General features: G+C 39.5%; 1 protein-coding gene across 5 annotated transcripts in view; it reads right to left on the bottom strand.

The window, feature by feature from the left end:
- Positions 1 to 9,552: 9,552 nt before the first annotated feature.
- CHST8 (carbohydrate sulfotransferase 8) overlaps positions 9,553 to 23,918 on the bottom strand; it is a 262,922-nt gene continuing 248,556 nt past the window's right edge. For 4 of the 5 annotated variants that reach the window (XM_074968745.1, XM_074968747.1, XM_074968748.1 and 1 more), the window contains 2 exons: positions 18,853 to 18,890; positions 9,553 to 14,283 (listed from right to left, as the gene is read on the bottom strand). In XM_074968745.1, coding sequence (XP_074824846.1) covers positions 13,135 to 14,283; positions 18,853 to 18,890 — 1,187 coding nt within the window. In that variant the 3' untranslated portion in view covers positions 9,553 to 13,134. The remainder of the gene's footprint in view (positions 14,284 to 18,852; positions 18,891 to 23,918) is intronic. The other variant, XM_074968750.1, reaches the window with a different exon arrangement.

Below are 23,918 nucleotides of genomic sequence, written 5' to 3'. Positions count from 1 at the left end.
AATAACCCTATTAAATACCTGTAGCATGAAGAGTTATAATTTAAATGCTCTTGGTTTAGAAACTTAATTAAATTTTAGAACCTTATTTCCATACTTCATCTTCTTCAAAATAGGAACATTGGACTTTGAAGACATTAAAACTGCAGCAAGATATTTTACATGAATAGTTTATATCTTCTTCTGTTACCAATCAAGCTAGTAGAATGTCTAGATTCTTTCAGGCATTTGGATACCATAGAAATGATTGCAGAACAAGTTACATGGGATTTGCCATAGAGCATCAGGCCACTGCTCTATCTAGTCCGGAATCCTGCCTCTGGCAGTAACCAATATCTAATACTTCAGGGGAGAGCAAATATGAAAACCCTTCATAATACACCTAGCAATTGTGCTATGCTGCATGTGTGTGTGTGGGTTGGGGAGGAGTTCCTTCCTAATCCCCACATAAGCAATCATTTTATGTCTTGAGGCATGAGCTTTGATTTCCCTTCTCATTATCTTAGCTGGCCTAGCTACAAGGGCCTACTGTTGGAAAATTATTCAGACCTTTTTTTTTTTTTTTTTTTTTTTTATAAAGTGAGTCTCTGGCTGCGGTGGCAGCGAATTACACAGCTGACCTGACCAAACAGTGTGCACAGTAGTATTTCCTTTTTTGTGCTAAATTTATAGCCCTTCATCATAAGCTCTCTCATTCCTGTAGCATGGGATAAAGTAAAAGGCAAGAGTCAACTGGTTTTCACTGCATCCTTTGTAACTCTTCTTTAAGTTGTTGTTGCAGAGTCATCTCTGGGCCAGTCAGTGCTTGCTCCAAGCTTTGTTAGTCAAAAAATAAATGCCCTGAAGCACACAAAGTGACTCTCTACCACTGGTGGCCGAGGGGGGCAGCATGAACTTCAAGCAGTCCACAGCTGGGGCACCTATTCCCTACTCTGAGGTAGAAATACTCTCTCTAATGTTGGATGCCTGTTTCCCTGGCTGGAGTTTGTGACTTTCCTTAGCCCAGTGAATTCCCGGAACTCCTAACTTGGAAACAGGCTTGTTCCAGGCTGATTGAACGCTGGTGGGACCAGACAGTGTCTAGGAGTGTCTGACTTTATCAAGATTAGACTGGTTTTCAACACACACCCTGGATATCTTAAACAAATGTGGAGGCTACAGTGCAAAGAGGATGAGGGTTACTATGAAGGTGAGAATCAAAATGGCATTCACAATTTGACACTGACATACACTCAATCTGTCCTACCCTGCCCCTTTCACTTCTTTTCTAGGAACAGGAGTTTTTGTAAGGTTTTGTTCTACGATATAGGTGAGCCTTCCACAGAACTGGCCTCCACAGCCTTCTAGGATTTGCATGATTTAGAAGATTGCAAACATAACATGCTTGATTAGCCCCCAAAAGGCTACAACATTCTGTGTAGCCAGTGGTAAGGAATTGCTTACTCATTTCCCAGTAGCATTCTGTTCAATTAAGAGCTCTTCAGAGACAAGCCAATGATAAGGTATTCTGAAGACATTGGTGCCTATGGCTGGTATTTTCAAAGGAATGAAAGGGATTTAGGAACCTGCCTCAGAATGAAATTCAATGGGAGTTGGGTGGAAAAATCCCTTGTCTGCCTTTTGAATGTCCCAGCTAATACGTTCATTTAAATATATTTCATTGTTAGAATATATCAACTTCCGTTAGTCTTGAAAACTACATAACTCATGGTGAAAGAGTCAGGATTTGGCCTGGCTAGTTTAATACTGGAAAAATCAAATACCTCCAGATCATCATGGTACAATGAGCTGCATGATCACTACTTTAATCCCACAATACTGAACTGGAAACAAAGAACAAATGACATAACTGGAACCAAAACTTGTATTGTCATTTCTTAAAAATTCAGATTCTACCTGTGGCTAAACTATCTTCCCTCTGATCATGCATTTAAAAAATGCCATGGACTCACTCCTATAAGGAGGGGTGACTCTCGACAAGACCAACATCATTTGTCACACATTAATAAGGGTTAGATAATCAAGATATTCAGAATATAGTGATAAATTGGAAAAAAAATTGAGCAGGTAAACATTTTTTAATATACAATTAGCAGCATGGTATGATTGATTTAACTTTGAGTCAACCTGGATTGTTTCTTCTGGAAGTTGGAATTTCTTGTATCTCTGGAAGAAAATATATGTCTTAACTACTGACCAGTCAGTGACCTAGCAGAACTAGAGTACGGATGTATATAGTTGAGTTTGAACTTGATTTTGTGGTGCTGAATATCTTTGAAGACTTAAAATTTATTCTGGAAGAAAAGTGGAGTCATATCCCACTTTCAGATCTGTAACACCTACAGCTGCTAATCTGTTTCCCAATGATACATCAGCATTAGACCAGATGCACGGCATGCTACATCTGAGAGAATCCAACCCTCAATATGCAAGCATATAGCCCAAGTGGACAGTTTAATTTGCAAAACATGGTAAGATATTTAAGCCATCCTTTTGTGGGTCTTTCAGTAGTGTCAATGGATTCTGACATGCTTAAGTGAAGACAAACAAATCCAATTCATTGTCAGTCTTGGGAAGGAGAGATTGCTTGGTGTAAAACCAGAATCAGACATGAGGGTAATGGCCTTATATTCAGAACTGCTGAGCACCCACTAAGTGTTTTGGAGTCAATGGGAACTGCAACGGCTCAATATGTTTTGAAAAATCAAGCTAGGAAAAGGCAATTCACTCATCTTGCCCATCTCCTTATAAATCCAAGATTGTTCCCTAGAGCAGAATCAACCGATGCGTATGAAGTCAATTGGATTCCCAAGGCTGAATGTATAGCTCTTTCGCCAAACTGCATTACCATGTCAGCTGCATCTGGGAAGGTTCAGCCCAGCAGAGCGGGGATGTGGTGGCAGTGGGGAATGTGTGTTAGAACAGAGGTGGATGTGTTCCTTCAAACAAGAGGAAGGGAGGAACCTGTGGTGTGCTCCAGTACAGGCTTAGAATAAAATGGGAGACTTGATATATCGCACAGCAGTCAGGCAGCTGCTCATGCCCCATACCATGTGGCACTGAACTGTGACCAGTGTACACTGCACTAGCATTGCATCCTGTATCTATCTGGTGGTGGTCCTCTCCCTGTATCCTCAACACCAGGGCTTCTGGGGAGTGCAGGCTTGGCAGCGTCTTGCAAAACTACCTTGTAGCATATTCTCTGTTGCTTGGCCTGTCTCTTTTCAAATTACTTTAGCAATGCTGCTTGCACCCCATCCCTTGGCAACTATTCCTCAGTTGAGAAATATCTTCCGGCTAGTCAGCATACACTCTTTCTTCACTAAAGGCTAAAGTGGAAAAACTCAGTCCATGGTTGGGGCAAAACATGTAGTACACTTTTAACTTGCTGATCTGCTGCTTGATCTTAAAACTGTCAGCAGACCTCTTGGTGATTAAAGGATAAGGCAGGGCAGAAGGGGCATTAGTAAACTACTGGAGAACGTCTCTTATGCTTCACAGAGCACTAAATAGCGCACTGGTAACCTTCTAATTCAAACCTTGACATGTCCTAGGGTTGACCATGACCAACTAACATCTGTAATGGTGTTAAACAGCCTTTTTTGCAGAGACAAATGTGGACAAATGAGTTTGCTAACAGGGTATTTTTCTAGTTTAGAGGGGTCTATGCCAGGGAAAAAGAGTTCCTAGTGAAAGGAAAAATATACAATACAGTGGTAGGCATCATATGTTGAGTCACTGGGTAGAAAACAAGTATTGCCTGGCATCACTTTGTGTGCATAACCACCCGGTAGAAGATGGCTCTGAAAATGCAGCATGGGTGAGTGAGGGGGTCTCTTTAGTTGCACTAAATGGCACCAATTTAGTTTCTAAATCGGCTTGTTTCTGAAGTAAGCTAAATCAATACAAGACACTCTTAGACTGAATTTGAATGTCCAGATAAGGGAGTTGCACCAATTTAACTGAACCAGTTTAGAAAACAATTTAGTTAATTAATTGTCATTTCTGTTTGTACAACTGCTCTAACACGTGGTGACATCTAATTTTTCTTCCAAGTTTTCTTGGATGAATGCATTTTTGGCCACAATTACTACTGGGTTCCTGAGATAGGTTAAACAAACTGCAAACCACAAGCAACTGGACACAAACTTTCAACAGGAAATATTTATGGTCTCTGCCAGTTCATTGGAGTACTTTCTACTTCCTACCAAGTTCACCTCTGTCTTACAGAGGGTAAGTAAGCTTGATCCAACTGCATTTCATCCAGGTACTTATTTCTTTTAATATCCAGGCCAGCTAGGTGATGGCTTTGTCTCTTTTTGATGAGAAGAAGATATATAGCAAGGTGTCATCAGTATATTGCTGGCATTTGTCATCTGTAGCAGTCATGCTGAAATTTAAATGTGCAATAATTGTGTTCCTAATTAGATTCTAAATTTCACTTAGGGTCATCCACAGAGCGGTTTTTCTCCCTTTCTAATCAAATCTACAGAGTCTCAGGATGGTGCATATTATCCTGTATAGTTTTAGCTTTGTTAAAATCAATTCACTTTCTGCTCCTGTTGGTTCATGGTTCTTTCTGACCTGCGTACTTGCCCAGGTCTGGCCAAGCTTTTCTATTGATTCCTGAGCCTTGATTTTTAAAAAGGTTAGTGATTGGGGTAGCGTTAGTTGGTTTTAAACTTATTTTGAAAGAACTCCAAAGATAAAACACTTTTTTGACTAACATCTGCTGCTCCATGCTCCTGTGGAGTACAATATACAGCTGGCGTTCAGTTTTCTTTGGGATGAGCTAATGATCTCGGACATATTTCAGATAATTAAAAAAGCCCTGCTTTGTTGCAGAGACAAATATGGATAAACTGTCAAATTCATAATACAGCTCATATTATAGTTGCAAAATTTTCCACCCTACTTTAATTGGTCACTGTGTGCATGATTTATGGAGCGAATATCACCTTGAGTGCACTGTCATTTTGGTAGGGTTTGTCTGTATGGATTTCAATGCAGAAATCTAGCAACAGGCTATATAAATATCATGTCTCTTGCTCCTCCATGTCGTCTTTTTATTGCGCAAAGACTGGTGAGGTCATGGTGACTAACAGTGGTGCTTTGTGTCTGGCACTGCTTCGTGTCCTTTTTCAAAAAGGAAAAAGTAAGATCTTACTGAAAAAAGTTTCAATAAAAGCGAAACCCCTTTTATCTGTCCTTGTGTATTACTGGGGATGAATAATACTTTGAGATCATCAGATGAAAGGTGCTGCTGAAATGCAAAACTCTTTAAAAACACTATTTAAGCCTTACTATAGCTCTGTGAAGGATGGAAGTATTATCCCCATTTTGCCCATGGGGAACTCAAGCACATTGTGTCCAAGGTTCCATAGCGATTCAGTGGGGCCTAGGAGGTCTGATGCCTAGTCCCATGTCTTAAAGGCTAAATAAAACATTCATTTGTGATTGACTGCAGTGGCACTCTTTCGTAAGAGTTACTCAAAGATTGCAGAATTAAGCCTAAAATTTGCTGTGACCATTATCATCATATAAGTCATCTACAACGGTGCCCTTCATGGTCTTCATCGCTATTGGACTTGTATGTGTAAGTATGCTGATATTCACAGGAGTTCTGTGTGTGGCTACATCATGGGAGCTGGATAGGTTACATTGACTAAATGTCCTGGAGTGCACACTTAAAACAATGGCAAAATTATTTTTTTTGTTCATGTCATATTAAATTCATAAATCCGAAGGTGAACGGTAGCTTGGACAATTCATTTGTTAGCTAAGAAGCAGACTCCATTAGTACGGCATGGATTGGTGCAGGCTGTGACAGTGTAGTCTTGTGTCACTATTTCATATGCTGATGCTTCAACTACTAGAAATTAATCTTAACACACGCTGCAATTGCACATGTTTGGGTGTGTATGAGAGGGAAGAGAACAGTGAATCTTCATGCCCCAAGTAGGGATGGATCGGGACAAATCCCAGATCAGAGCACCCACAAACTGGAAAAATTTGGCTGTGGATCAGAACCTGGCTGTTCACACTCATCTCTAATTTCATATTTTGACAATCTCACTTTAAATCCTTGCACAATTGGGATATCAACAGAAAATATCACTGATCACTTTTGAAGGGGAATCCTATGTACCTGAGTATGGAACACAGTCCAGGACTCCTGCCATGGTAGAATCAGAACAGAGAGGAACCCAAATATCAAAGATGGGGTGCTTTTATGTGGTATGAATTTAATAGAATTACACAAGAGACAAATTTGTTCAATTAAATGCTCAAGAAGAGAGTCAATAGCACAACTGGAAATGGGTGGCAGATGCGTAAGGAAGAGCTCATTTGTCTGTTCCACTGGATAAAATGAATTAAACAAAACACTGTAATATAAAGTTTTCTTGGGTAATGTTGTCAAACATCAGGCTATGCAGGAGGTATTGGCTGCATATATATTTATCATCTGTGTTAATTTTTCAGTAGCAGCTGAATGCACACACTGGGCTTTGAAAGATTTTTTTAAACTAATTAACTGGTGTTCTTATTACAGCCAATTCACAAAATATTTCTGAAGAACTACACTCATCAGATTGGCCCCGACAGCAGCAGGTGCAATTTATGTGACTTGCATTTATGAGGCAGCTGATGTGCTTAAACTTGATTTTGAGAAGAGAATATTTCTTCACTGCGTTGATTATCCAGATGGATTGTCAGCTTCAAATATGATTCATGTGGCAGTCTTCCCTATCAATGTTGTTGCCTTTTATGACACTTGGCACTTACCTAGTTTCTTGCTTTAAAATCCCTGAAAGAACTTGGCAAATGCTAATTAAGCTGCCCCTGTGGTCACTTCAGGGGATAAACTCAAGCATGGAAGTCAAACTGCTGCTGGCCAAATCAATGGGAGATGTGAGTGCTTGGCACTTCTGAAATTCAGGCCCAATATGTCTCAGGCTGGAAACTCAAAAATAGAGGCACCCAGAATTTATGGCTACTCTGGAAAACTTTGGCCTAACATGATTTACTGGAGGTCACTCAGCAGCCAGAGCTAGGAATAGGCCTGGCTTGAGTGTCCATTCTAAACATTAAACCTGATCTCCTCACCCATACTTGTGGGAGCCAATATGAACAAATTCTGATTGTTTCTTGTGCTTGAGTTTCGATACATCCTCCTTAAAGTACAGCCTTGGAGTTCGTTCAAGATATAGAAATATTTATTTACAGGTCTGCCTGTTAGGCTCAGTTGCTTTAACCTAATGGATAGAGTTAAGGGATGTTCTTCACCTATAGTTCTGCCTTTGGGAAGAAAACGAATAGTACGCATCTTGACATATGAAGCATGAGACACGTATTGAGCCCTTGTTCAAGTGTGTGCAGGTCTCAGCTTTGAAGTCACCACAAATAGCATCATCAACACAAGAATAATCTCTTAATGCAATATGATCATGAACAAACTGTGCTGTTACTTGTTTCCCACACGGTGCTGTGGAAATAAACTACCGTGGCTGCCTGCAAATGTGACTGCTTTGATATTGGTGGAGTATAAAGTGTAGAGGCCAGGTTAGGATTTGTGTTATTCCTTTATTTAGTTATACCTCTTTTCCATATGGCCAACAAAATTCTGTCCAGATACCTATGCAATTGATTGGTTTTTGGGGAAGGAAAAAAATGAGTCCAAGCAAATTGCGTAACAGAATAATAATAATAGTTAAAAAAAAAAAAAAAAAGCCTGTAAGATCTGGCATAATACCTCAGGATAACATGGCAAATAAGGGCATGCCCTGAGCTATCGCTACACAATAAGTATGAATTAATGAATGAATAACCAAGAAAAAAACACACTCAAATGATTGTACAGCTGACTTATGTATTCTCAACAAGATAATTAATAAAGTTAATGCTAGGAAGACTTTTTTCTGGAGCATCTGTGAATGCTGATATTGAATATTGATCTCTATTTATCGTGTACACAAGGTGGAGGTTGTCCTTTATCCAGGCTTTATCATGCGTATCATACATGCATACATCTATTATAAATATCCGTAGGCTCACATATAGAGTGAACAGTGTGTATACACACTTGTAACTAACTTTAATGAAGTTACTGATTTACATCAGTCTAAAACTAGCAGAAGAGATTCCAGTGTTGGATGCAGGTGTGCTGTGTGTGTACATAGATCTACGTGGGAATGGATATTGAAAACATGAAAGGCAGTGCATTAAACCCTTTAGGTCTGTCTTGACTAGTTAGGTATGATTGGAGTATCAACAAAGAAGCAGACTTAAATGTGAAGACTTTTAGTACTTTTAGTTCAAGAGACACTCTTTCACATTATTATTGTCATTATTTTCACTCATTTTTATTTGAAAGAAAACATGAAGGTGTCTGAGGGGGAGCTCTGAATGTAGCTTTTGTTACCTTCTCTTCCTTCAGATCCCTCCTAAAAACCTCCATCAGGCCTTTGAAAAATGACTTGCATCAAAATGGGAGGAACTAAACAAAAGTTATCTCCGCATGTGGATTTCCTATCTTTAGACAGCAAGCTCTTTAGGACAGGAAGGGACTGTCTACTTTTTGCATATTTGTTGGGCTGAGCACTTTGATGATGATTAATAATGTGTCAAAACTGGTATGTACTGTATGGACGTATAGGAGAACAGAGTTTGCTGAGAGCCTAGAAATGATGCTAATTACAAAAGATCTTAGGCATTTAAAAAGATAAGCAAGCTCCCACTCCACCATTTCTCCTGTTTGTACCTTTGTTTATATTGCTAGATCACAATATCTCTACATTTTTATAAATGACATTGAGCCATAGGGCCAACTTTATTAAGCATGCATTTTTGATTCAGCAAAACCAAGCTAGGACATTACATTGTTTCATTATATTGTTTCTCAAACACTTATGCACTTTTCCAAGGGAACAGAATTTGTCTTATACATTTTATAATGAGTTTGAGATGCAACAAATCTTAAAATATTTTCAGGAATGTTTAATTTATATACATTGCTGGTAAATTACCCACGAAATAGTACAGAAGGATTGTCAAGGGCTGTTAAATTACAGCTTTTACTACCAAACTTTGAGAATGCAGCTTTATAAAATGCACCTTTTAAGGGCAAGAAACCATCTGGCAAAAACCTTTAACTGGAGATATAAGCAGCACTAGATCTTCAGCTTGACTGAATTCCTAACTAGAGACATTAAAAAAATGGGATTTTCCTTTGATGGAAATTTTGACACTTCAAAATTACTTTACATTCCCAATCAGGGGGGAAAACTGCAATATTGGAAATATTTTTGCAAAATGAAAAATTCTGAAAGTTTGAATGGGAAATGTCAAAAATGAAACCTTAAACATTTTTCCATAAGAAGATTTTGACATGTCAAAGTGGAATTTTTCATTTCAAATCACCCAACTGAAAATAAGCAATAGTTAAAACTGACATTCTTATGAAACACTTTAATTTACATGAAACCACATTTTCCAGGAGGTACATTTATTTTCGTCAAAAATGTTGACCAAATATACTCTTACCTCAGACTGAGCTTCTGATCTGGATCAAATTAATTGGGCTCTTTAACTGGGGTGAGAGCTAGGACCCGCTGATCAGTTTTGTAGTTCCCTGGTTCCACCCCTTATTGGCTTTGGCCAATCAGCTTTCTCCATTTCTTAATGCAGTTCCCCCTCCCCTCTTTTCTTGGTGTGTGTGTGTGTGTGTATGTGTCTCTCTCTCTCTCTATTTCCTTGCCCATTAAAACACTCTCCAACCACACTGCTTATGGTCAGTAAGAGGCCCCAACCAACAAACCACCCACAGCTAACAAACCTATACTAAAACAAACCAGCCGTCTAATATATAGCAGATTCCACGCTATGGGGAGCTGCCATTCTTGAAATATCATATTAATTATATCAGTTGGTGCTGTGTACAGCTGGTCAATTTTTTTTTTTGAATGAAGAGTTTTTTCTTGAATGGCCTCTTGTTTTTAAACAACATTTTTCACAAAAAAATTTGTCAAAGATTTCATTTTTTGTGGCATTCCCCCCCCCCTTTTTATTGAAATGGTTAATGGGGTTTTTTTTGTGGGGGGAGGGGAACAGGTGGGAGGGGACACTAATAAAAGGTATAACTTTTTACATGATAAATGGGTCCACCTTGTATGCTTCAAAATATAAGCAGCTTCAAAATTTAGAAGTTTTTCACAAAATAGGTTTTAATTTTTCGACCAACTCTACTGGCATATAAATATTCGTTCTTGTGGGTCCCTTCGCATGACCCAAATCAGCTCAGCAGCAAATGCTGCCTTCCCTGGAGGCCAGAGAAGGTTTTACCAAGTGTTGCTCTAAGGTAAGAATGCCCAAATCTCTATTCTCTCAGGTCTCATCTACACCCAAAAATTGTACCAATCTAGCTATACTAGTATAGTAAAATCGGTAAACCCCCCCCCTCCAATCTGGATGCAATTATTCCAAAATAAAGACACATAACAATACAGCATATCCCCATATTGGAAGGGGAATAAGCTATACTGGTATAACTGTGTTGAATGAAGATACAAGCCCAGTGCTTCTCTCAGTGAGAATGTGCTCCCATTCAGGAAGTGAATAGGGTTCAGCACTAGGCAGAAGTATATCTGGAGGGGCAGCAATCACATATTGAGTGCTCTGGTTCTTTGTGATCCTTTTGGCAGCTTGCAGGGTCAAATCCAAAGTGAGTAAATTACATCCATTTAGAGAAAATGAGCTCAGACCTTTATCACATCCTCTTTGTGTTTCTTAGTGACTCCTCCAGATTTCCTCAAGTTATAGCCAAACCTAATCATGTTGATTAGAGACACACCTCTTTTTTTTTTTTTTCATGGACTGAATTCCAAGGAACGTGTAATAATGAAGAACGGCATTTTCAGCAGCATTGCTGCCTAAATTACTATTGCCTAGACTTAAACTTGCAGTGTCTCTTATTTTAAATTCAGGAATTTACATGCATAAACTTCTGTAGGACCCACTGAATAAAACACCTCTTTCTGTGCTCAATCCTGTAATGTGCTGAGCACTTTAGCTCAGATCCAGCAAAACACTTAAGAATGTGTTTAACTTTTAAAAACCTGATTTTCCCATTGACTTCAATAGGGTATTCAATGTGTGTATACAAAATTTGTTTCTGCATCCAATCTGTGATCTGCAGATATAAAAAGGATATACGCAGGTTTGCAGGGCTCTGTCAATAGGATGCTAGACACACAGATACTTATAAAACTTTTTCTGAGTGAAAAACATTCAAGGAACTTTTTAAAAGTATATTCTCAGTTTTTAATGGCAGACATTTTAGAAATCATGCTTGGGGGGGGTGAGACCTTTTGTCAATAAAAAAATATTGTATTCATATTTGTCCTTTTGTTAAAAAAAATTAAGATAGAGTTAAAATACAATGATTTTAGTGGGACCCTAATGGAAATACTTACAGTGTGTAAAAATATGCATGTATGTAAATGTTTGCAGTATTGAGTCCTAAAATTGTAAGCTCTTTGGAGCAAAAAATGTCTTATACAGGTTTGTTAGAGAGACACAGTGGATGAGGTAATCCTTTTATTGGACCAGTTTCTCCTGGTGAGAGATGCTTTCAAGTTTACACAGAACTCTTCTTGAGGTCTGCATTAGCCAATGTGTGTACAGAACCTAGCATGACTTATAACTGAAGCTTACAATTTTTGGATTGCTTAATGGATACTGATTCAAATGTGCTCACCTAACTGAAAATAGCATTGACCTCAAAACCAGGACAGCTAATTAATTAGCCACATATAGTCAGCAATAGTTTATATAAAGTTAACATGGATGTTCTGCTGCTGTTGTAACTCCCCAACATTTGAACCTCATGGAGGTTTCTACTTGAGAGAAAACACAGCAAAACTACAGTTAAATATAGAAAATGATGAACAAAATGAAACCACAAACAAATATGCTCTGCTTGTTGCTGTGAACTGAAATCTGATTTTAACCAAAATAAAGCCTTATTGTTTGTAGCAATAAAAAGTACCCTGATGGGCAGGAAGTTGTATTTACATTTATTTGCCACTTTAAAGGAAACATTTGATATTCCTGGTGACTATACAGATTAAATTAAAGATTTGTTAATGCAAAGGATTAAAATAATCTTAGTAACATGCATAAAGATGTAAATGTTCCTTTGCATTTTATCTTCTTGCAGATTAATGTGGCATAAGGGGAATATGGAAGGGGGACAATACATCCTCACTCTGTGAATTGCAACATCTGCTTTAACACTGCACTCACATGGTCATTAAGTATTAATGTTTTCACTAGAACATGTTTGAACATAGTATTGTAATTGTAATAAATTTTCTCTTATTCTAATTAATTTGGTAATCACAGAAAGTAATTAGAAATCTGTGTCCAGCTTCAAATTTATAAGGCCTTCTTGGTGTATGGTTGCATGCATTGCGGATTGCAAGGAACTGTAAAACTGTTAATGAAACAGCACTTTGTTTTCTTTATCTTATGGTATTTTAAAGAGCTCATCATAACAGTTAGGAATTTAATAGACTATTGGATCCACCACAGGATTTCAGGTGCTTTCCCCACCTCTTCACCCACTCTTCTTGCCACCCTCCAATGCAAACACAAATAACCACCAGAATGGAAAATCACGTGCTTTATTTAGGAGCCCTGGTGTATATTATCACATGGAGAGCCTGTAGAAAAATTTATGATTTAAAGGAGGAAGTTAAGGAGCAGATGTAAACGTCACTAATTGTAAATCATTTATGCTCTGTTACATATTTTTTGCTGCTGTGGAAATGCTCTTTAACTGACCCTTTGCTAAACAGACGGTAACATCTAGGAGGCGCCACATGGAGGCATAAGGACTTTCTATTTCCCGTTTTTCTTTGATGTTTCAGGCCAAATGTAAAAGTCAGGTTTTTATTTATGGTAAATTTTCTAAAATGAGATTTTGTACATGAAAAGCTATCCGTTTTACTATGTAACATGAATCCACTGATTATTCTTAGAAAATATGAGCGTGATGTGCTTCTAGAGTATCAGTGTACCAAGACCTGTATCTATTATGTAATTCAGCTGATATGAAATAGAAGTGTCTGTTACTTTCTAATATAAATCTTCAAAAGGTTTTGAATAGTTAAACATCAAATAATCCATATAATAAAAATCATAACTGTGTTGTCTTTGAGCAGGGGAAAGCTGTGCAAAATAGCTCTGTGTAATTTTAGTGGTTGTTCGTTCTTCGTTGGAATGTCTGTCTTTAAACCTAGGGAAAGTTAAATTTTGTGGAGCACCAATTAAATGCAGGAAAAAATTTGCATCTTCTTCCATGCTTTCAAATTTCCCTACAAAGTCATAGTCTATTAAACATGGGCTGCAAAGCCTGTTGATGTGATCCCAGTGAATGTCCATGCCCACTGGCCTATGTACATCTAGAAGATATTGAATGAACTCTTTAAATTTGACTCCAGAACCTGTCCTTAATGCTTCTTTGGAGGCATTGACACGGTATCTCGAAATGATAGCTTTTCCAAAAACAGGGTGGTAGTAATTGTTTGGATGCTCAAACTTGTCGCGAAATGCAGACACCAACTTTTCAAAGGGTTCGCGAATGAAAAGCATCTTGGTGTAAGTGTTGAGTCTGTGATAAATCCCTTTGCGATCAAACCCATCCAGCCTTTTTAGGTAATTTCCATAGTGCACTGTGTTGTGCTGTATATCTTTTGTGGAGGAAGCCAACCCATTGAGAACCATGAGCACCCGTTTCCAGTTAGAACAGCCAGCTTTTGGAACTTCACAGTATAAAATTCTGTATTTATCTTCTACAAATATTCTGGAAACGTGATAAGGAGTGATTATCCTTCTGTTATTACTCTTGTATTTGGAACAAGTATCTCTCATTATTCTCTTTCTTTCTCTTTGGATTTGATAGAGACTTTTCCAGTTGTTGTTGTTTCTGTCCTCAGATTTAAGCATAGGCAAGTTGAGAGAAGAATTGTTCATAGCAATCAGTATAGGGCTCTTCTTAATTATAAATCTCCTTCTCCGTTTGTGGAGCCCGATAGGATTAATTTCTGCATCTTTTTTTTGACGGTCTTTCATCACAAACATTATATTTTGCTTTCTGTCTGTACTTTGAAACTGAGTAGGTACGTTCACAGGTGGGTATAATGAACTTTTCTGGTTTCCCATTGCTAATTCCTCTGCAGAATTTTTTCTTACTCTTATGTCCTGATTGTTGCTAGAGGGGCAGTCCTGTTGGAAGAAAAGTCCCAAGAAATTACTAAATGAGATGTTATCAATAGTGATAAATACTTTGTACTGTTTAATGGCAGATCTATTCATTGACTCTCAGTTCAGCTAAATTATAAAATGACATGTATTGCAGCACATCTGAGACTCTGCTCCTGCACTAGACTTTTCCATTTCCTTGTCTTTCTGTTTTTGGTTTGTTTAGACATCAAAGCTAGAGGTGATCCTGAGCTGGCAGATGGAATGTTCCCATACTTTGGGGGTTGTCTGTGTCCAGGATTCTGGTATGGATCCATCTCTGAACTATGTATCTGTGGCATGAATAACTTTTGTACTCATTGGAAATGGAGGGGCAGGGGGAGGAATTAATTAGCTGTATGGTGCAAGAACTAACACTCAACGTGTTGCCGTTTCTCTGTCTGGTGTGATAACTTTGGAATGCATTGTAGCAATTCCAAAATTGCAGGGAATGTTCTCGGCACCATGGGCACAAGCCTATTGATTTTTGTGCAAACTGAAGTACCAGAAAAGCCTGATTCACAGGAATATCCAGGCCCTCAGACTGCATGGTGCTGCAGGCAGAGAAATCTCTGTCTGCCCATTGTTGCTACCTTAACTTGTTGCATGAGGACACAGGGAGGGTTTATCAGGGAAGCTGCAGTGCTTAAAGTCAGAGAGAGAGAGAGAGTGTGTGTGTGTGTGTGTGTGCGCATGTGTACTGAGGGGGGTTGCATACCCCTCCATTTAAAAATCAAGCTGAGTCTCTGAGGGACACACTGTAAGCACTGTCTCATCAAAGCTGCCGCTCCCACATTATGGTAGGCCCCACACTTTTTTTCAGACCACTGTAAGCACTGGACAACAGGGATGCTGGTGTGGGGAGGAGCCCTGAATGAGGGTAGGAGGGAAGCAGCAAGTATCAGAGGGATGGGAGGGGCAAGGACCTGGGGCTAAATGGGTGGTTGGGGGCAGGGGCAAAGTAGGGACTGAGACATGGAGGGGAGAAACCAGAGCCTCAGGGAGAGGAACAGAGATGAGGAAGGGAGATATATGAGTGCACACAGAGTCCCTGCCATGGGGGAAGGGGAGTGGGGGACGATGGTATGTGGTAACGGGACATGGGGGACACACAGAACCCTTGGCATGAGGGAGGATGGAGCTTGCAGGGAGTCTCTGAAATAGGCCTTATGTCTACACTGCAGCTGGGAGTGAATCTCTTAATCCAGGTAGACAACACAGGGGCGTGAATGGGAGGGGGGAAAGCAGGGGCATGGGCCAGCCAGTAATCTCTGGGGACACAGAACTCCTCTGGCCCCAGGGCTGCAGGGCGGAGAGTGAGCTCCTCCGACTCTGGGGCCATGGTGAGGAGAGCAATCTCCTCTGGCCCTTGGGCTGCTGTGGGGGTACAGAACCATGCCTCTCCAAAAGTAGTAAAATTTAAATTTCTGCACATGGCCCTGACAGACAGCGATGGTGGGGCTTGAGCTAGTATGTTAAAAATAGCAGTATGGACATTGGAGCTCTGAAGCTAGCCCATCAATCCCCTCGGCATCAGAGCCTGAGCCGTAATGTCCATACCATCTTGAGCCCCGCAACACAAGTCTGTCTGCCCGAGCTGCAGCGCAGACATAGGGAGTTTGGGGAGGAGAATGGATGAATGCAAAGAGTCCTTGGTAGGTACAATCCACTCATCTTCCATATGCTACAAATTGTGCATGACCCCCTTGTTACACTCTTGCCTAGCCTTTTTAAGTAGGCTGCACTGGTTAATTGCCTTCCAGTCCCCAGCCCAGGGAAATTAAGTTCCTTCCATTTTGACACACCTAAACTAAATTTCTGTCTGTATCTCTAGGGGTGAAATTTGCTCCTGTAATGAGATGCTCCATCATTCAAGTTCTGCATCAGCCTTGTTTTGAAGGCTTAAGTAGGGCAACGACGAGTACAGGCTACCTGCATGGCGGTGAACGTCACCCTCGGAGAAGTCATTTTCCAGTTACTAGCTAGACCATGATGCTCTAGCCCCTAGAAAATGAGCCATCTGCCTTAGGACATGTTCCGGGAGATGGCATCTTATACACATTCTCACTCTGCAGAAGTTTGTGCCATTTCTTTCACTCAGCAAGATCTTGCTGTCTTTAAAAATATGCATGTACATATTACAAGAGGAACACAACATAGATTATGCAGGTGAGCCTGAAAATGATGACCCAGATAGGTTACAGTTCTGGCAAGCAATCATTATTCAGCATAAAATACTACTTTTTATTATAGCTATTAATGGAGGCTTGAAATAATTTCACCTTTAAATGATTTCACATGCTTGGCATGTCAGGAAGAAGGAGAATCCCACACTTGGTTCAAATGAACTTCCTCACTTTGACTTGTTTGCTCATTAGTTGTTGGAGTGTGTTTCAAAGTGAATGTTTATAAAAAATTATAGCTGTCATTATCGCCCTAATCCAAAGGCCAATGAAGTCAATGCGAATCTTTCCATTGACTTTAATGAGCTTTGGATCTGGCTATTTGGAGTCAAAAATGGTGAAGTGGTTGCAAAGCAAAGACAGTCTGTGCCTCTTGCTGACCATTTTCCTATCTCACCAGAGTGGGATTAGGGGTGAATTGTATGGATTAATTAATTAATTAATTAATATGTTTGCATTATCATAGAAAAACTATGTCTCCTGCTTTGACTAAAATTTTGTTTAACTGGTTATTATAACTGTGGTTTTCCAAAGATATTTTAGTTCAGATGGAGGGAGGAATGGGAGGGCAGGGAATACGTAGATATAGCTGTTCAGCTGGTGAATACTTTAGCCTAAAATACTTTAACATTTAGAGGTAAACTGTGATGCAAATCACAATCTTTCCTATCTTCGCCTTTCACCTGCTACTTGATGATGATTAAAGATGTCCCAAAACTTAAAAAATCAGTTTTAGATTTGAAATGAGTATTCTTTCTTCTTCATGCTGAAGCACTTTTGCGAATTATCATGGTGACATCACAGCTCTTCTGCCTGTTCTCTCAGCTGAGCAGGGGGAATCTGCAGTTTGGGCTTGATCCAATCCCCTTGAAGGCAATGAAAAAACACCCACTTGACTTCAATGAGAGTTAGATTAGCCTCTCTGTGGCCCAACAGAAATCTTCACAGGGCTTAAGATTAGGCTGTCAAAGAATAAGAACAAGCCTTTCCTGCCACTCAGTTACAAAGGGGAAGCTGCAACTCAGGCTACATCCCCATCTGGCATCACTACTGATTTACTGTATTTTCCCAAGTTCCTCCTTCAAAGGAGAATGGGTTTTCCTTTCCCTCTTTTTTTTTTCCTGGAAAAAGTTGCTTCAATATTCATCATCAAAAAGCAATGAGCAAAAATCCAAACGGTGCTAGTAACTTATTAACTTGTGTTCAGAAATAAACTGGAACTAGTCACTATTAAACAAATTCTAAAAGCAGCTGTGCGTAATAGTGGAACAAGGGCAAGGTGGAACACAGTCTGGGCTGTCTCTTCACTTCTCTGTATACAGGACGCTAAGACCCAAACAGAGCAGAATGTTCTCTACACTTGCTTCCTTTTGTAACTGTTCAGAAAAAGTTATACTTTTTTCTAGAATGACTGTGTAAAGTTTTTCCTACTGCTTTGCTATTGCTATTACCACGTGACATAGGCTGACTTGGAAACCAACTCATTCTGGTACTCCCATGTATAGTTGCCTGGGGGGACTATGCAAGTATTTGATTGCTATTCTGTTGAGATACTTACCCTGATGTAAATGCATCAAACGTATATTTCAGTCGTCTTGTATATGTAAATGGCCAGCTGTTTTGTTGTATTTACTACATATTGCTCTTTACTGAGTGATGTGGAAATCATATGAAGAAATCAGGCTTATATTTGATAATTCGTACTTATTCCATGCTAGGGTACAGTCCTCCCCACAAAAAACCCAACACCCCACATTGGTGATGATGAATCTAAAACTAGCATTTCCACCATAAGCAAATGTCATAATTTGAGTTGTGGACAAAATTCCTATTCACTCCCATTCGAAAGGTAAGTTGAACCTGCAGAGAAGGAGCGATATGAACTACATCTCACTAAGTTCCCCCTGGAATTTTGATAAACAGCTGGTAAATTCAAGCATTCTTTCAAGTACTTGCATTCATCCCTTAAACTTTAAAGAAGTAAGAGATATAGTCACAGCTACTTTGAATGAACTAGTAGCCACTAGATGGCACACTTATACCAGTATTTTTCTTTCTAATATTCTAAGTACACTCAACCAATTCTTTTAAGCAATAAAATTTCATACCAAATATGAATATGCAAATATCTTTCAAGTTTACAGTATCTTTTAGGAATATCTAGTCTAGCAAACAACCATAAAACTAAATTTTCATGGCTTACCAAATTTGTATTTTAATAAAAAAAATTTGCACGCCAGGGAAAAGCTTTCATGCTTCATTCCTGTTTGATACTTCCAGTCTAATGGTTTGCTCTGAGCCTTCTCTCCCACATTCTGTATTGCAAATATGTCTTGCTCTATCTTATTGCATTTTTTTCTGAAGAACTTACTTTTTTGGGTTGTTGGGGTCCCATGTTATATTTTATCCCTAAAGAAAGAAAAGGAAAATTACAATAATATTTGGTAAAAATACATGACATGCTTATCTTGCACCACTGAGATCAATAAGAGTTCTACCGTTAACTAGAATGTGAGTAGGGGCAGTCCCTGTTAGAACAATGATATTAAATAGACCTGCAATGTTTTATATCAGTGTATAGCCCATAGTAATAATACTTAACTCTTTTATAGCTCTTATATCTGTAGAACTCAAAATGCTTTACAGAGTAGGTCAATATCATTATTCTCACGGGGATAATGGGGAAACTGAGGCAGAGGTGAAATCATACAATTATAGAAGATTAGGGTTGGAAGAGACGGCAGGAGGTCATCTAGTCCAACCCCCTGCTCAAAGCAGGACCAACCCCAACTAAATCATCCCAGCCAGGGTTTTGTCAAGCCAGGCCTTAAAAACCTCTAAGGATGGAGATTCCACCACATCCCTAGCTAACCCATTCCAGTGCTTCACCACCCTCCTAGTGAAATAGTTTTTCCTAATATCCAAGCTAGACCTCTGCCACTGTAACTTGAGACCATTGCTCCTTATTCTGTCATCTGCTACCACTGAGAACAGCCGAGCTCCATCCCCTTTGGAACCCCCTTCAGGTAATTGAAGGCTGCTACCAAATCTCCCCTCACTCTTCTCTTCTGCAGACTAAATAAGCCCAGTTCCCTCAGCCTCTCCTCATAAATCTTTTGCCCCACCCCCCTAATCATTTTCGTTGCCCTCTACTAGACTCTCTCCAATTTGTCCACATCCTTTCTGTAGTGGGGCCCACAAAACTGGATGCAATACTCCAGATGTGGTCTCACCAGTGCCAAATAGAGGGGAATGATCCCTTCCCTCGATCTGCTGGCAATACTCCTACTAATGCAGCCCAGTATGCCGTTAGCCTTCTTGGCAGCAAGGGCACACTGTTGACTCATATCCAGCTTCTCATCCACTGTAATCCCCAGGTCCTTTTCTGCAGAACTTCCACTTAGCCAGTCAGTCCCCAGCGTGTAGCAGTGCATGGGATTCTTCCATCCTAAGTGCAGGACTCTGCACTTGTCCTTGTTGAACCGCGTCAGATTTCTTTTGGCCCAATCCTCCAATTTGTCTAGGTCACTCTGGACCCTATCCCTACCCTCCAGCATATCTGCTCTCCCCCCAGCTCAGTGTCATACATGCATTTGCTGAGGGTGCAATCCATCCCGTTGTCCAGATCATTAATGAAGATGTTGAACAAAACCAGCCCGAGGACCGACCCTGGGGCACTCCGCTTGATACTGGCTGCCAACTAGACATCGAGCCGTTGATCACTACCCATTGAGCCCGACAATCTAGGACTTGCTCAAGGTCAGCAGGCCAGTTGCAGAACCAGGAATAGAACCCACGTCTCCCGAATCCCAGGCCAGTGCCATACCCACTAGGCTGAAAGATCATCTCATAAATGCCTGTATTTAAGTTAACTAAAAATTGCTGTTAATTGTGCCCACTTTGATAGTTCTGAATGTTTACCAGTTGGCATGCATGCGTTGTCCTATAATCCCTTCCCTCTACTGTGTTATGTATATAGGAGGTAATATTTGTAGAGCATTTTGAACATACTATGGAAAGCACTTATCACTTTTACAAGTATTATGCCACATGCTCTTAACTATTAAAGAGGGATCCAATCGGGAATATAATGATAAAGATGTGAGTGTCTCTTAAGACTAAACTAAGAGAACTTTGCAATTGCTTATAGTTTGTTGTATGAAGTGTTGTTGTAGCCATGTTGGCCCCCGGATATTAGAGAGCTGAGGTGGGGTGAGGTAATATCTTTTATTGGGCAAACTTCAGCTTGTGAGAGAGACAAGCTTTTGAGCTTACATAGAGCTCTTCTTCAGGTCTGGAAAATGTACTCAGCATCTGTACTTTGAGTACATTTTCCAGACCTGAAGAAGAGCTCGGTATAAGCTCAAAAAGCTTGTCTCTCTCACCAACAGAAGTTTGCCCAATAAAAGATATTCCCTCACCCACCTTGTCTCGCTTATAATTTATGACCACTGTTGCAGTTAAGCTAAAGTGTATGCTATTGAAAACACTCTTTTGTTTTTGGAATCAGTTGAGATTTTTGGTGCATCTCTCTGGTTTGAATAGTGCCACTTGTCACTGTCAGTGCTGCCTAAAAAGATTTCAGTTTAATTAATGGGGCTACATTACAAATCTGCAGCCATTGACAAGGACAATTGCAGGTCAGCATACCACTTTACAGTATCTTTGTACTACAAATTGAAGCACCACCTGAGAAGCTCAGTCCCATCAGATTAATTTTCATTACATCATTCAGGTTCTCATGAATACTGTGTGTGTTTAAAGTTATTCTATCAGTCCCCTGACTATATACCGCTTACATTAATGAGTTTCTTGCAGCTATAGCACCTACGCCAACAAGCTGATCTTTGGCTTATTTTTTCAGAAGTATGAACAGATATTAAGGGTTGTACCTATTTCTGTGTTGCTATGGCTATGTGTACATGCTCCATACCAGCAATTTGTTAGCAGAAGGCATGAGTTAATGTAGTACTATGCAGGAAGGGCATGAGACAATGCACACTATGTGTCTGATTCTGCCCCATTAAAGTCAAAGGGACTTTTGCCATTAACTTCAATGGGAGCAAGATCAGGAGGTGCCTTGTTTTTGATGAGATGCAAGTCCAAAGTCCCCTCTTACTCAGTTCTAATACAGTACCTGTTCAGCGGGAAGTGGAGATCTTAAGGGTTTTGTTTTTGTTTTTTTACTCAGAAGAGTGGACACTAACTTGTGGAGTCCTGGCCAGGATTCTTAGGTAACAAAACTGTTCTGGTGCCCATGACTGAGCAATGTTGTTGAGTTTTTGTTGGCGGCTATATTTGTTGATGCGGTCAGTGTAAAACAAGCATTTAATCCATGGTTTTGTAAAATGCTATAGAATAGTGAGTATGAAAACTGCTATGCAAAGAGGCCTGGAATTCCAGAGTTCTAATCCACTTGTATAAGAAATATGTTTTAACCCATACAGACATCATGGTAGTCATGATATCTGACTCTGAAGGCACAATTTTATACCATTTGAGCTAGACCTCTATTAGTTGCTTGGGCACCATCCTGTAGTGAACCCACAGACACTACTAATATATTTGCCTTTAAACTGGCAATAGTTGCTCAACTGTATAGATACAGCCTGTGGAATAGCACCTAGGGCTGTTCTCTCCAGAGACAGCCACTTGAGTACCCCTTTTGATCTCTGCTGCAGCTAAGCACGAGAGGATGATATAGTCACACACATTAATCATCACATTTTACTGGCTCTGCATTGACTCCCTTTGTGGCCTTTGGCAAGTTTGTACCTCTGCCTCAGTTTCACCATCTGTAACCTAGGGTTAATAGCTACTTCCCTTAATTTTGAACGCCCTTGCTGTGGTAAGTAAGTAGCTCAGGATTAAAGTACTGTAAAGTGTTATAAATGGCAGATATTATTAAATCAGAATTTTTTTACCCTCTCTAACTATGGTGCCCTATGGAGGGAGGGAATATTTGGAGTGAATGAACCCTAGTCTGTTGATTCTTCTGATTACTCCTGTAAAATGGGTTTCCTGGTAGCATAGATACAGGTTGAAACCTCCAGAAAGTTTGAACGTTCTTTTCCTTATCGGTTCGGAATGTTGTAATGAAATCCCTTTTGGGGGATCAGAAATTGTATATATTGAATACTGAAAAGTCAAATGTTTAATTAAAAGAAATTGGTGGATTGGGTTAGGCAATTAGCTTGTTTTATATGGAGATGTTTGGTTTCTCATGTATAATTGCCAACATGCATTTAGTAATTTCCTTGTGTAATAGCATCATTACAGGCAATAGTCCATTCAGAGTCACCAATGTTATTCCTCTGCTTTATACTTCAGCTTTGGACTTCACTATTTTTTAATATCAGATTCAGCTTGTTAAATCACTTCTCATCCTCTGTCACAGATATCAGAGATTTACTTTGGTTGTCAATACTGTCAACATGTATAGGCAAGAATTTACATATTTAAATATTTATCCTTGCATGAACTAGTTATGCCTACCAATGTAAGACAGGAGAGTGGTTGTATAACCTACTTTCCTCCCTGAAATTATAAGATGTAATAACATCCAAGGGTGGTCTAACATTTTCAATGCCATGGGTCGGATGCTAGTTTTGGGGGAGTTCTGTGGGCCAAACACAGAAATATAATTCCCAATTCTAGAATTGGATCACTTTTTTTTTTAAAGGACTTATAAGCACACTTTCTCTCTGTATCCTGTCCCTGAGAGCCTTCAAGCTTGCCAAAATTGAAAACCAGACTAGTCAAGAGAACTTGGTCACTCACCAAAATGCAAACCAGTATTTAGACAGACTTGGATAAATTTTTTTAAAATTTCTTTTGCCAAGCTTGTAATGAAAGACTTAGGGAGGGGGTTTCAAAAGAGCCCTCTGAAGCACCTGGCATTGGCCACTATCGGAAAACAGGATACTGGGCTCGATGGACCATTGGTCTGTCCCACTATGGCTGTTCTGTTGTTCTTATGGGCATAGTTTCAATGGTAGCAGAGATGGACCATTGCTGGGAGCTTTTGAAAATCCCTTTCATAACATATTTAACTTTCCTGTAAAAAGTAGGGATCATTCTTGTACAAAAAGAGATGAAGGTATTATAAATGCTGTCTGAGCTATCTGTTCTTAAATTATAAAAGAAAAGGAATTAATGATGAGTAATGCACACTTTTATTGCTAACTACTTCAAAAGGTGACTTGTTTTTTATTAGAGTGGATATCTTGTATTTTTGTGCTGTACTTCAGTTATTACGTCTAATAAAGAAATTCCATTAGCTGGAGGGAAGAATGTGTATCAGAACTGAGACTTCAATTATTGGTGCTAACATGTGGTCAGAACAACAGCGAAGAGTACATTCTGAATGGAAGATGTATGGTGGAGCTGGTTGCTAGTCTCTTGAATGTTTCTTGAGGCATATGACTTCTAAATTTT

This window comes from Natator depressus, chromosome 12 (genome assembly GCF_965152275.1).
Source record: "Natator depressus isolate rNatDep1 chromosome 12, rNatDep2.hap1, whole genome shotgun sequence".
Lineage (NCBI taxonomy): Eukaryota > Metazoa > Chordata > Testudines > Cheloniidae > Natator > Natator depressus.
This window is presented reverse-complemented; position numbering and strand designations above follow the sequence as displayed.